Source organism: Coturnix japonica, chromosome 2 (genome assembly GCF_001577835.2).
Source record: "Coturnix japonica isolate 7356 chromosome 2, Coturnix japonica 2.1, whole genome shotgun sequence".
Lineage (NCBI taxonomy): Eukaryota > Metazoa > Chordata > Aves > Galliformes > Phasianidae > Coturnix > Coturnix japonica.
Genome location: NC_029517.1, coordinates 84,499,477 through 84,512,208, shown reverse-complemented (window position 1 = coordinate 84,512,208; position 12,732 = coordinate 84,499,477). Strand labels below are relative to the sequence as shown.

General features: G+C 36.0%; 1 protein-coding gene across 1 annotated transcript in view; it reads left to right on the top strand.

Annotated features, from left to right (window-relative positions):
- Nucleotides 1-9,601, top strand: part of DOK6 (docking protein 6) — a 249,435-nt gene extending 239,834 nt beyond the window's left edge. Inside the window, exon 8 of the mRNA XM_015855138.2 lies at nucleotides 9,229-9,601. Coding sequence (XP_015710624.1) covers nucleotides 9,229-9,368 — 140 coding nt within the window. The 3' untranslated portion in view covers nucleotides 9,369-9,601. The remainder of the gene's footprint in view (nucleotides 1-9,228) is intronic.
- The last annotated feature ends 3,131 nt before the right edge of the window (nucleotides 9,602-12,732 follow it).

The window sequence follows — 12,732 nt, the reverse complement described above, 5'->3', positions numbered from 1 at the left end:
AAAGGCAGTGTTCCTACATTAAACATTTTTTGTCAATTAGGCTTTTTTTTTTTCATTTTGCTTTAGATATTCTAATATGAAAATAGAAATCCATTATTTCACTTCACCTCTGTAGTTTCAGAAAATTTCTTTATGTCTTTGTAGTTGTTGGGGTTTTTTAATCCAAGGGGATATGTCAACATGATTTGAAATGCCATAAATATTTATCAGTGAGATACTCTATACAATCAAACTGATATGCAGTGTAAAAATTTGCATTTTTGCATAGCATTTTTAGTAAGATGCTCAATGTTAAATCAGTGGCAGATGCAGAGGCTCATTTTTTTTAACATGGTAAGTGATAATACCATATTCTTACTGGACATTCTGCTTTGATAAAAATGCAGTAAAAATATTTTTAGGACAGGAAAAATCAACGGGGAGTCAACAAACTGGTAAGCCAAGGTGATAACACTACATTCATAGATTTTTTTTCAATTCCTCTGGTAGATATAAATTTCAAGGATGGAAAAGAAAATTATACCCAAAATTCATTTCTGCACAGAGATCAACAATCTGTTGTCTCAGACTTGCTATTCTTTTATATAGGAAGCAAAAGAAGACAGCCAAGGTTAGAGCTTAACCTAGTTAAAGATGGCAGAAAATGATTCATTACTCAAGCAAAAGTAATGCATGCCACTTCAGCTATCATTTGCATTTCACTGCTTTTATATTTTCCTCACTTATGAATTTTTCCACTAGAAGGATAATTTTTCCCAGTGGTTCATTTTGCTGGCTTGTTATGTCCCCATAAGGCAAAGTGTAAAGACAAATCAATTTCTTCTTAACTGAGCTTTCCGTAGCTATTTTTTCACTCCTCCATTTTAGCCTTTCCCATATGCACTTAGGACCAGAGCATTTTCTTATTTCTTGCTTTTTTTTTTTTTCCTGTCATATTGTCATTTCTCAGCATTGTTACTCTGTTCAAACATTTCTTGAAGTAAAAGAAATAGTCACCAACAGTAATTTTATCTCTTCCATTTTCTTATTTAAGTTAGCAATATTTAGTATTGCTAACACAAAATCTCTCCATTTTGTTTCTGTTTAAAAAATTAATTCAGTATTGAGCTCAATGAAAGTGCTTACGTTTTGTGTAAAAAACGCATAGTTTCTGTTTACTTTTGAGGTAAATGAAATAATTTTACTTTAATTTGGACAGGCATAGAGTTCAGGAACAAAGTTATTATTCTCATAATAAACCTTATTCCTGCAGCTCATGAGCAATATATTTGTTGCTGGTAGACTAAGTCCGTGGCCAAAATAATAAATTAGACTGGGAATGCTAGCAACCTTGCACAGTGTGCTTGGCCTTCTTAGGGTGCTCATTAAGATCGTATTTGGAATCTTAAGTAACCTGTTGATTATTTTAACGCATTTCACTATTGAACTGCACATATTTCCTTTCAGAAGTTTTTCTTTGAGGTCACAACCTTCATTATGAAACAAATGCTCTGTCCATAGTCACCTTTCTACTATGCACAATTTGTATCATATGGGTAGTGATTCAGAACAAAATAAATAAATAAATAAATAAATCACAAGTCTCTTAATTAGAATGCTATGAAAAACAGCTGGGTATTTTTGTTAAGTGATTTAAAACAAAGTAGTTCATTTCTTTTCAGAAAGCAAAATGGCTGAAAATGAAGTATTGTCACATCAAAGAATAGGTTTGAATAGAAGATGCCCTGGAAGTAATTTGCTCCAACTTCTTGCTTACTGCAAGGCTTGCTTAGAACAGGTTTCCCTGTTAAATACTTCATGATTGATAACCAAAGCATCATTGCAGAAAATTTCACTTCTGCAGAGTTCTTTGAAACTGAAATTGGAAAAGCCTTCTATCTGACAGTTTTCATCTGGCAAACTCTGTTTTGAAACAAACTTGGACCATAGCCTAATTTTATGTTAAGTGAGAATATGCTTATGCTTCAACTTGTTGAAGTCAAGGAGCTGAACTGAGAACAGGGTAAAGAAGGAAGCAGTTCTCATATGTAGCTCAAGCACAAGTGCAAAAACAAGAAAGAAATCAGTTTATCTTTGTAAAGACCACTGCAGTATGTATGTGGAAAACAATTGGAGGAGGCAAAGTACAAGCTTTCTGTCCTTATCTGCACGTTGGCTTAGAGTGTGGGATTAAACATATTGCCACTCTGATTGGATACTTCATTTAATCTGTGATTCTGGCATGCAGGCATACAAACTTGAATTACAGAGAAGCACAGGAACTGATGAGATGCAGAATAGATTACTTTTTCCCAAATGCATATCATATTTTGGCTGCAGGATTAGGGATAAAAAGGGGAAAGAATATTGGTAATGTGAGACATTCAAGTAGATGGAGAATTTCAGTAGAGGGCATTCCCCATTTATAAGCAGGCAAAGACATAGAAAGCTGGTGCTGTAAATAAAAAGTTTCATTATTGGAAAAAAAAAAAAAAAATGCCCAGTGGACAAAGATAATCAATTAAAAGTAGAAGCAAGGTAAAGCTATTTGTCTTTGTGAAATATGTGGCTGATGTTCTGATATTTCTACTGCAAGAGCTGTACCATCTTCTGAGAGCTTAAGTAGTCTTGAACAGAGAGTGGACATTTATGAATGTAAAACACAGCTTAAATACAATATAAGAATGAGGTATTTAAAAGCACTGTCTTACAACACACAACTACAATTAATCTATTGAACAACTAATCTGCTGCCTACTCAATACAATAATGACATGATCCAACATAGTATGGTTTTTCAATACTTGGTTTTTCAGATAGAAGTACAGATGAAATCATTCTCATTTCTCTGCACATAATTTTAAAAAGCAATGAGCTTTAGTTGTAGGCTTTGAAACAGGGACATGCTTATTTGGTTTCAAAATACTGCCTTGGAAATATATTTATCATAAGCCTCCTGTATTCTCATGCTAAAATTGCATCATTGAAAACTTCTTCCTTAAAATACGACAATTATATATATTGTTGTACAGTTATACAATTATACAGTCAATAGGTAAACAGAGATTAATCAAATGTTTTGTATGAAAGATTATCCTTATAGAAAGGTAATCTATGATAAATGGAAAACGCTCACCAATGTCAAAGGCTTACAGTAAACTCCACAAAGGAGCAATCCCCAGAGAAAAAGGTCCTGCCTTAGTCAGCCCTTAAATGAGATCTAGCAGAGGTGGAGCCAGGCTCCACTCCTTCTGGTAGCACAGCTGAATTACCTTCACCTGTGCTCCCACAACTGACTCATTGCCTGCCTCAGGTGGTTAATCAGAGGTTCAGGCTGTGATCAACAGTTTCCCAGTAAATTTATCTGTTTTAAACTGCCAGTTTTACAATCTTTTCCACTTCCACAAGTAAAATTACTTCCTCTCTAGAGTGTGATCTCATTCCAGTGCTAAAGAATTAAAATAAGTAGCAGTCTTCCAGTTCTGGAAAGTGACAGAACTCTGTATCACATGTATTCTACTCAGGTACTGACTGATCTTGATGCTAGCAAAAAATATTATTCATTTCACTTAAAATTCTAAACAAAATTAAAATGATTATGAGAGTAAATATTAAATATTTAAAATTCAAGATCATTCTCACATGCAATTTTTTAATATATACATTCTCTTGATGTATTTTTCTGTGTCTTCTAGGATCAATTTATATCTTGATTCAAATTATTTATAATAAAAATATTTTTAATTAAAAATAACTTATGTAACATTTTAAATGTTTCAAAAATAATATTTTGAACCATTCATTTTCCTTTCCAAAATAAATATTTAATGAAATGAAATGCAAAATTGTTTTAGAAAATATTAAAAATTGGAGCCCAGCTGTGCCCACACCGTTTTTAATTCCAAAAGCAGTTAAATTCAAGGGAGAATGTGTATGTATTTGGAATTGAAAGAGGCACACAGTTTCACTTTCAATGAGTGTATGAAAATCAATGTGCTGTAATGTACTTTATGCTATTTTTCAGTTTCCATCTGCTCCCTTCCGTTGAATTTTTTTGTGACTGACAGCACAATAATCACTGTGCCAATTAATGCCCTTCCAATTCAACCACATAGTTACTGCAAAATAAATGTTTTGCTTTGTAGCAGTTCATCCTGCTATGAAACTTTGCTTTAGTTATTCCAATCATCTAACAGCAGAAAAGGAAAAGCTGCTTTGTCATCAATAGCTCAATAGAAGACACTGTATATTCAATACAGAGAGTTGGCAGAATTTTAACCAGTATCAATTTATAAATAGGATAACAGCAATCATTTATTTTCTGCCTTAAATGAAAGTATCTTTTTTGTTGCAATAATAGCCACTTAACTGATTTCTGATTGTAGCAGGCTTGTTGGTTTTTCTTTACTTTTTTTTCTTCTTTTTTTATGAGATCCATTTTCTTTATCCAAAATAAAATGTGGAATCTCTTTCTTCACAACAAAAGGTCTTAGAATGATAAAAGCTTCTATCGGAAATAAGCAGTTTTAGTTTCTTTCAATAGCAGTTTCATTCCCTAGTGGACTTTCACTGTATAGCTACAACACCCTCCCCATTTTGTCTTAACAAAGAATACTAAAGCTTGAACCATCACAAGATGTCCTTCCCCACTGAAACCATATCTTCAGGTCAATCTATGGACCTCCTCTCATATTACTCAGGAGCTTTCACAGCTGTTGGAAAAGCCCTTAGAGGACACAAATCTAGATTAAAGTCTAGTATTAGTTCTATGAACTTTTCTGGCTACAGAGCTGCATTTGTTGTCCAGTGAGAACTCTGTGAGAAAGAAACAAATATATCTTACTAACTGTTCATCCCTGAAACATCTGTTAGCTAATTCTTGGGTTTTTTTCCACCTCTTTGTACCATCCTTGTTGGATGAAACCTCATCTTCACTGTTTTCTGGACAGTTCTATTCATTGAGAACTCCAGAATTTTCCAGCAGATATTTCTAAAGCAGAGATTGCGTTACAGTGGGGCAAGCTCTTCACCCTTTTTTTCTTCTTTTTTCTTTTTGTTTTTGGTCTCAGCTTATATTGACTGAAATTTCTTTTCAGTGATGATTTTCTGTAACACAAAGTGTTTTTGCCTTCAGCCTCTTCTAAGTACAAATATCCAAAATATCTACATATCTAATTGGCTTTAGTTTAATGACTTCAATTTTGTGCTCATAATCTTGGGAATGGAAGTGCCAAGTTTTATTTTAAAAGATAAAGTGTGTTATTATTACTTAGAAAAGTAAAACTACATTAGAAGAAAACCATTTTGTTTGTAAAGTCATCTGTTCAGGGGTTAGGAAATCCCAGAAGAAAGCTTTCTGTGCAGCTGCAAAAGACTGTTTCTTTATTTCATCTTGTAACTATCTAATATGAGGTACTTAGAGGGATCTGCAGCAGAAGCTGATGCACAGGAGTCTCTGTTTCAATTAATTTTTAATCATTGTAATGTAAGAATTTACACATACATCATAGAACATCTTAGCTACAGAGCTTTTAAAGTCATCCTGCATTGGAGAGCTGAATAGCATGGCATCAATTCTGTTTCCCTGAATTTGGTTTTGTATTGCTCAAAGGCCATCAGTACCCAAGCAAATGAGCTGGAACCAAAGCCAATCTGAGAAAAAATCCTGCCCTCTCTTCCCCTTGGCTGCTCATTCCTGCTCTTCTGCTGTGCCAGTGCAACAGTTTGTAGGACTCTCTTGCAAGCCAGATGACCAAAGTTCTTTATTTTACAAAGCAGCCTTTCAGACAGTTGCAGTGGCACAACTGAGCAACTCTGAGGGTAATTTTATTTTTTTTTTTTTTTTTGGTAGAAGAATTTGAATTCTGAATCTCAGAAAGAGAAAGAAACATGTGTAAGAGCACTAAGGGAGCTCTTACAGTTTACCCCCACATCTCTTTTTTTTTTTTTTTTTCTTTTAATTTAGCTGAGTACTGCAAGTTTTCTCTTAGAAGTAGTGATCGATCTACTTGTATGTACATCAATCACTGCTGTTACTAGGAAACCATCGGGTTTTTCCTCTGAAGAATTGTTATAAATAGGCACTGTCATGAAATAAGATCCTGGTATACACTGGCTCTGCTTCCAACATAATTAAGATCAGGAAAAATCTAATTTTGCTGTAATTTTCCAGGTTACATTAAATTATCTTTATGAATCATTCATACTTAATTGCTTTGAACTACAGCTTCATTGCATTCTATGATCCTGAGACTAAGTTTAAATAGGGGATGAAGTAGACTGAATATTACTTACCAAGGTCCTGTCCTAGAACAGAAACAAAAATACATTTTGTACATAAGCCACAGTAAAAAGCTTACCCAATTCTGCTGGTGTCTTCAGGTCACAAAGACTGTGGTAATCAAATTCCTCCTATTCTGACTTCAGAAGAATTGTAGAGAAGAGTTAGTTTTGTATTCCTGAAAACAGCTGTGGAACCAAAAAGCTACAAAATCCTCAAGAAGAGTTCTCCTTCCTCCCTCTTAACCTGTTAAGTCCCCCAAAAAAATGACACAGAAAATATTATTCAAGCAGGAAGCTTAGAAAACTGGAATTCCTTACTGCAAAACTTTCTGTTTGTTTATTTTTACAGTTCCTACTGCTGACATAAAACATAAATGTGGAGACTTTGCAATGGCCAAGGCTCCATAAGATTGATAGCTATCAGATATCAGATATATTATATATATATATATAATCTTCAATAATAGTGCAGATAAAAGAATTTATTATAATTTCAAATTAGAATATGCTAATTAAATCCTATAAAAAGGTTCTGATTTTTTGAATGTTACTACTTAGAAGTCATAAACCAATTTGACTATTTTTTTTACCAATTTTATTTAAATGTCATAATATACTTCTTTGAAAAAATAATAAGATCAAAGCAAACATTTTGCATAGAACCGTTCTTTCCAAAAGCCAAAAATTTTCTTACCCATCACTTTCTTGTGTCTTTTGAACTGATGTATTCTATTATTTTCATTATTATTTCTGTAGAGTGGTCTTGAGATTTTTGGCTTGAGCCAGTTTCTTAAATATTTTGGCTGTTGAGTGTGTCTTTTAATCTTTAGGCTCTGTAACTATCTCTATCTCTGCTTACATATCCTAGCAGTCAGGGGAGAACCTGTTGTCTTTATCAGCCCCTCTGGTTACAGAATGGCTAAAATGAGTCCTGTTGTAAGACTTAGCAGCTGAAAATTTCTTTTAAAGAACAGAACAGGGATGTGCTAGCAGCTGAGGTGTACATCCAAGAAATGGAAGACCTGAACACAGTTTCCTTTTTAACCTTAATAGGTTCAAATTTATCTTCAGTAATCTAAAGGACTGCCTTAATACCTTATCTAGAAATAAGTTTAGTAGAGGTACTGTTCATCACTGCAATAAAACTGCACTATTCTACAGCAGGGAATTAAAAAGAAGCTATATGACCTAAGTTTAGGAACTCGATTGAGTAACTACTGTCTACTTCTGCTCACTGTCACGAGGACTGATTGTTTTTCTTCTACATTTTGGGAAAAGATATAAAAAGGGACTGAAAGTGTCACTTCAACATATTTTATTTATCTTTACTTGTATTAAAAAAAATCCACAGCCATTCACATGGATCAATAATTCACTATTTAAAAACATATGATTCCTGCTTCTGGATAAAAAGAAAGCATGACTCTAACTCCCTGAGAAGGAAAAAATTGATTCACAAGGTTAAAACCAATGGTCGTGCTACTTAATGTTTCTGTCTGAATTAAACTTTTTTTAAAAAAGTCAACAGGAATTTTGCTGCAGTTCTCAAATTAAAGAAGCGTGAAGGCTTTATGTACTTAATGTAGTCTAAAATTGCTCAAAACACAACATTTAAGACTACTGCCAAAGTATTAACAGGCTCTTCAATGCTTTTGCTTTGTAGGTCAGATCTCACAGCCACCATACATTCTAATTCGATTTGATGCAAAAGATTCTTGAAACAGAAATGTTTAAACTTGGTATATTTGTCAAGTTTTGATAGCCAATGTCTACCCAGTAAACGAACAGTAAAAATACGCATATGAAATTCATTCCACTTGGTTGTATTATGTAAGGGATTTTATGACCATTACCATGCCACTGGGAATTACATCTGTTGTTATATTTGTCTCCAGTGTCACTGAGATGTATGTTTTATTCTGTTTTTAATTTAGTTTTTATTTCTCTCTTGGTTCTATCACTGTTTGTATAGACTCATTTTTGGGGGAACTGTGATTTTTTCTCATGAGGCAGTCAGTAACTTGTTTTAGGCAAAATTTTCCAGATACAACAGTTATGACAAAGTTTTGCCAAGTCTGGTCAACAGTATTCTTAATACGAGTACTGCTAAGGCATTCTAGAAAATTGCTAGTTGTTTTGGAACCTTTCAACGTGAGCTGAATTCTTCAGTGTACAAGTGTACGCTCTGTTAAAGCAGTTCTTTACTAGCTCAACAGAAAAATAGTATTTTGTTTTCCAACATATAATGAATGGATTAAAGAATGTTTTAGAAAGCAATCTCTTAAACCATTTTGAATAGAAATTTAAATACACATTTCCAAAATATGGAGAATATACTTTGCATGAAGATGCATGCTATGGAATGTAACGTTTAGCTACTAATTAAATCTCAGTTTCAAGAGGGAATTTTGAACAAAGTACAGAAGCAAGTCATAGAAGTATTATTCTAATGTTTGACATCATTTGCTCTTTAATGTCTTTTCACAAACAATTCTCCATCTCCCTGACTGTGAGCAAACAAGCCATGATTATGTGAAATTCTCAAATCTAACCACAAAAAGATCTCACATAGCCTTTTATCAACTAGTCTTCTGCTATATGAGCACATTCCATCTCCATTTAACTTCTACCACTTAAGCAGGGCTTCAGATAAATAAGTGCATTAGTTCTGCATCAGCTTTAACTAAGAAATATATCTAGGGGATAAGAAATATATGTAGGGGATCTCCTGCCTCATCTGGTCATCTTTTGTCTGCACGTGATATGGGAGCTGCCAAAACCCTTCTTTCCAGCTTAAATGGGATAGGTCTGCTTCCAGGACACCATGGCACCACCAGAAGCAGCGGAAGACATGCAGAGCACCATGACTTTGTGTTGGAGCATCCAAGTCCTGCTTTGCAAGGTTCCTCAAACCAGAGCACTGAGCCTTGGCTTGTCTCTCTGACATATCTTTCATACTCCCCACAGGTCATAGCCTGGGCTCAACAAAGGTGTCCCGGGCACAGACATTTCCCAGCTACACCTCGGAGCAGGGTGAGGAGCACCAGCAGTCCCTCTCACTGGCCAGCAGCTACACCTTCAGCTATGGCTCGGGCCTCGTGCAATGACAGCCAGGGGTGGCTGGCCAAGAGAGACAGTCAAGCCTGGAACCTGCCGCCAGGGCCAGGGAGCAGCGTGCACCTCCACACCCACAATTGCCATGAAAACTGAGGCCTACCAGCTCCAGCCCGGCCACCCTGAAGATGGGAACCTGGAGAGGCAGCTTCCCTGAAGCAGAGGCTAAGTCTTTATTTATTTGTTTTGCCATTCCTTCTGTCAATATGTTTAGGATGGAGGTGGTGGGGGGAGGGGGGTGGGAGGGGAGGGCAAGCATTCGTGTTGTAAGAAAGTGATTGAAACAAATGAAACTGTGTTGGTGTGAAGGTTTCTGCATGACCAGAGAAGGCTCTGTCAAGGGGCTCTGTCACAATGTGCATTTGACATCAGGGTCTTCCTACCCATCTCCATCAGCAGGTCAGACTATCCTTACTGGTGATATATTTAGGTCCTCGCTGTAGCCCACTGACTGCAGCTGGATTCAATGAAATGTTGCCAGTTAAACAAGCAGCATAAGCACTGCAGGCATTGCCTTTAGAGCCAAGCAGGTTCACTGACTGCCATAGAGGACCAGTGGTTTTTGAGTCAGGCTCCAATACTGGAGGATACTGGAGGCAAACTGATGCTGTTTGTTGAGATGTACTAAGATAAAGTTATTTCCTTAAAGTTTGTTTTTTTTTTTTGTTTTTTTTTTTTAATTCCTGGGGCATAAATTCTGTTTTTTATTAATGTCAGCATACGTCTCCTAAATGCCCCTAAGAGCTGCCAGTGTTCACATGAGCAGCAGCAAAGTCCCAACCTTAGGACTGCTAAGAAGTTTTACCATTTGCAAATTATTTAAGTAACAGTGCCTGCAAGAATAACTTTAAGAAGCAAAGAAACCCTGTTCTTCAAGCAAGTAAACCTGGGCTGTCTCCCTGGCTGGTGGTCTCCTGTTCAATGGCTGGGCCAGACATGATACAGAAGCTGAGCTCTAGTCTTTTGTCTCTGGTCAGCCTTTCTTTGCTTTTCCCTGTTTCCTTCTCAGATTTCTGATTTAGATGCACATTGTACCTTGTGTGAACTGATGTATGCATCAGTTCACTTTGAAAAGGATGATGAGTACATCTCAATGGAAATTTTCTGTCTTTGGAAGATGTCTTTCAAAAGTGAAATGTAGTAGGTGTGTTTGTAATTGGTAATGAGCGAATAAGTTGGAAGGCATACCTGTAGGCGGGGAATAAGTTTTGTCTATCATGAATATTTAGATTTCTGTAGGTGATATCAAATATGTACGTACTTCTCACGATACCCTGAAATGTCTGAAAATGTGGGGAGAAAAATCAGCTCTCTTGTTACCACATGAGCAGGCCTTGCATTCTGTTCCCACTATGAAACTGATTGCCATGATTACCAGAGGAATTATTTTCATTAGTTGTTTCTCAGGACATGTCAAGGAAGCATATCAAGGACGAGACACATATGCTCTATTCCAATTAAACAATCAGTTTTATGTACTATAATTTGATTGAAGAAAGTGCTGTCAGGTTGTTTTATATATACACATCTATATATATATATGTATTAAAAAGTACAAAAAATACTTCTGCTTTTGATTAAACTTTTACTGATACAGTATGTCCAGCTTTTCTCCAACCATTTTACAGACTAAAGAGACTTTGCAGACTTACAGCTTTCTACACCTCAGTGAACAGCTGCTGAATAAAAAAGCTTTGTGATCCGCTTGAATGAAACACTTCTACCCCACCACAATCAACTTTATTTATTTTTCCTCTCTTTTCCTGTCTCATTCACTGCCTCTTCTCCTTCTCACAGTTCTTCCATGCTCAGGAATAGAATGACTCCCTACAGAGAATATTTTGATTAAATAAAATGAAAAACTGCTCTCCCACACTGTCAGGGAGCTACACCCGTGGTGCTCCCTGGTCTTTACCCATCAAGGAAGCTTCATTCACACTCTAACTTAAGAAAATTTTATTTGACATTTTGCTTTGGGAAAAAATCAAGTTTACAGATGTTACATGCAAGATGTTCTACAAAAGGATATAATGCTGGTATAATGCTGTTAATCAAGGAACCTTTGCCAAATATATGCTTTTTTATTTCTACTCAACTGTGATTCTTTCACTTGCCCTAAAAGCATTTAATTTCTTTAAAATTCCTTAGATTATATTTCCAGTATCTTCTGCATTTTTATGTCATATCCATGAACTGTTTTCCTCTGTGACTTGAATATCAGTCATTTAATACTTTTATATGTTCCCCAAAATTGTTATCAGAACTCCTTTGCAGACCCAGCACCCATATACTTGCAGAATCTAAATCCTAAAGCTAGTGCTTTAGCTATGTTTGGATGACAACATCAGATCTATATAGTGCACACTTTAAGTTGCTTGCAAAAAGATCCCCAGCTCTCATAGGTGATTTTGTCTTCCTCTACTGCCTAAATATTGCCTCAGTAGTGAAAATGTAGATGCTATTTCAAAAAATATATATTGAACACATTGGCCACATAAAGGAGGTTTAATAAATATTTTCCTTTCATTACATAATGCAACTGTCCTCTCAGTTCATATGTTTATAAATATCTATGATATTTCATCTAGTAGCAACAGACAGAAAATGAATTCCAGTGGAAACTCAAGAATGCTATCAACGAAAGTAAAGCTGACATCTTCGGAACCTATTTCTTGCATACTGTTCGCACAAGCACACTGAAGTTGAAGATAAGGTTACAACTTCACAGCATACTACAACACAGTCAAAGCAGACTGAGTATCTGAAGCACAAAGGTGTTCTGTGTCTAGTGGCACTTGCAGATGATACCATTGTAACACGTGTATTTGTCCAGCTTCCAAAATTGTTCCTCAGGAAAGCTTCATGAGAAGCAGGCAGGCACTAGGCCAACAGTTTGCCAGAAAATTGTTTTCATGGAATTGCTTTGATTCCTGGCATATGCCTGTCAATAACCTAAGTGATTCCCCACTGAGACAGCTTTGGACAGCTCCTAGTGGTTCTGCCAGAAGGAAAGCTCTCTTTTGGCACACGTGGTAGAGCTGCCTGCCTAGAGACTACAAGGGGCTATAGACAGGCCCAGGGGCCCTACTGGTCCCTGTTCAAGTCTCGGCTATTTTCATGTGCAAGGCACACAGGTAATATGTTCTCTCCTGACCCGAGAGGATCTCTGTTTTCAGCCAGTGAGCTGAGAGGAGAAGGAGGGCAACATGTCTTCAGTGGTAGCCAGCTACAACTGGCGAAAAGGGAACTTAGTACTTTACAAAATGGTAAAATTAATGTAAGGTAGTTGTTTTCATCCCAGTTCTGAGGAAATGTGAAAAATAAACTGCTACAAGCGTGACTTTTTTTTTTTTTTTA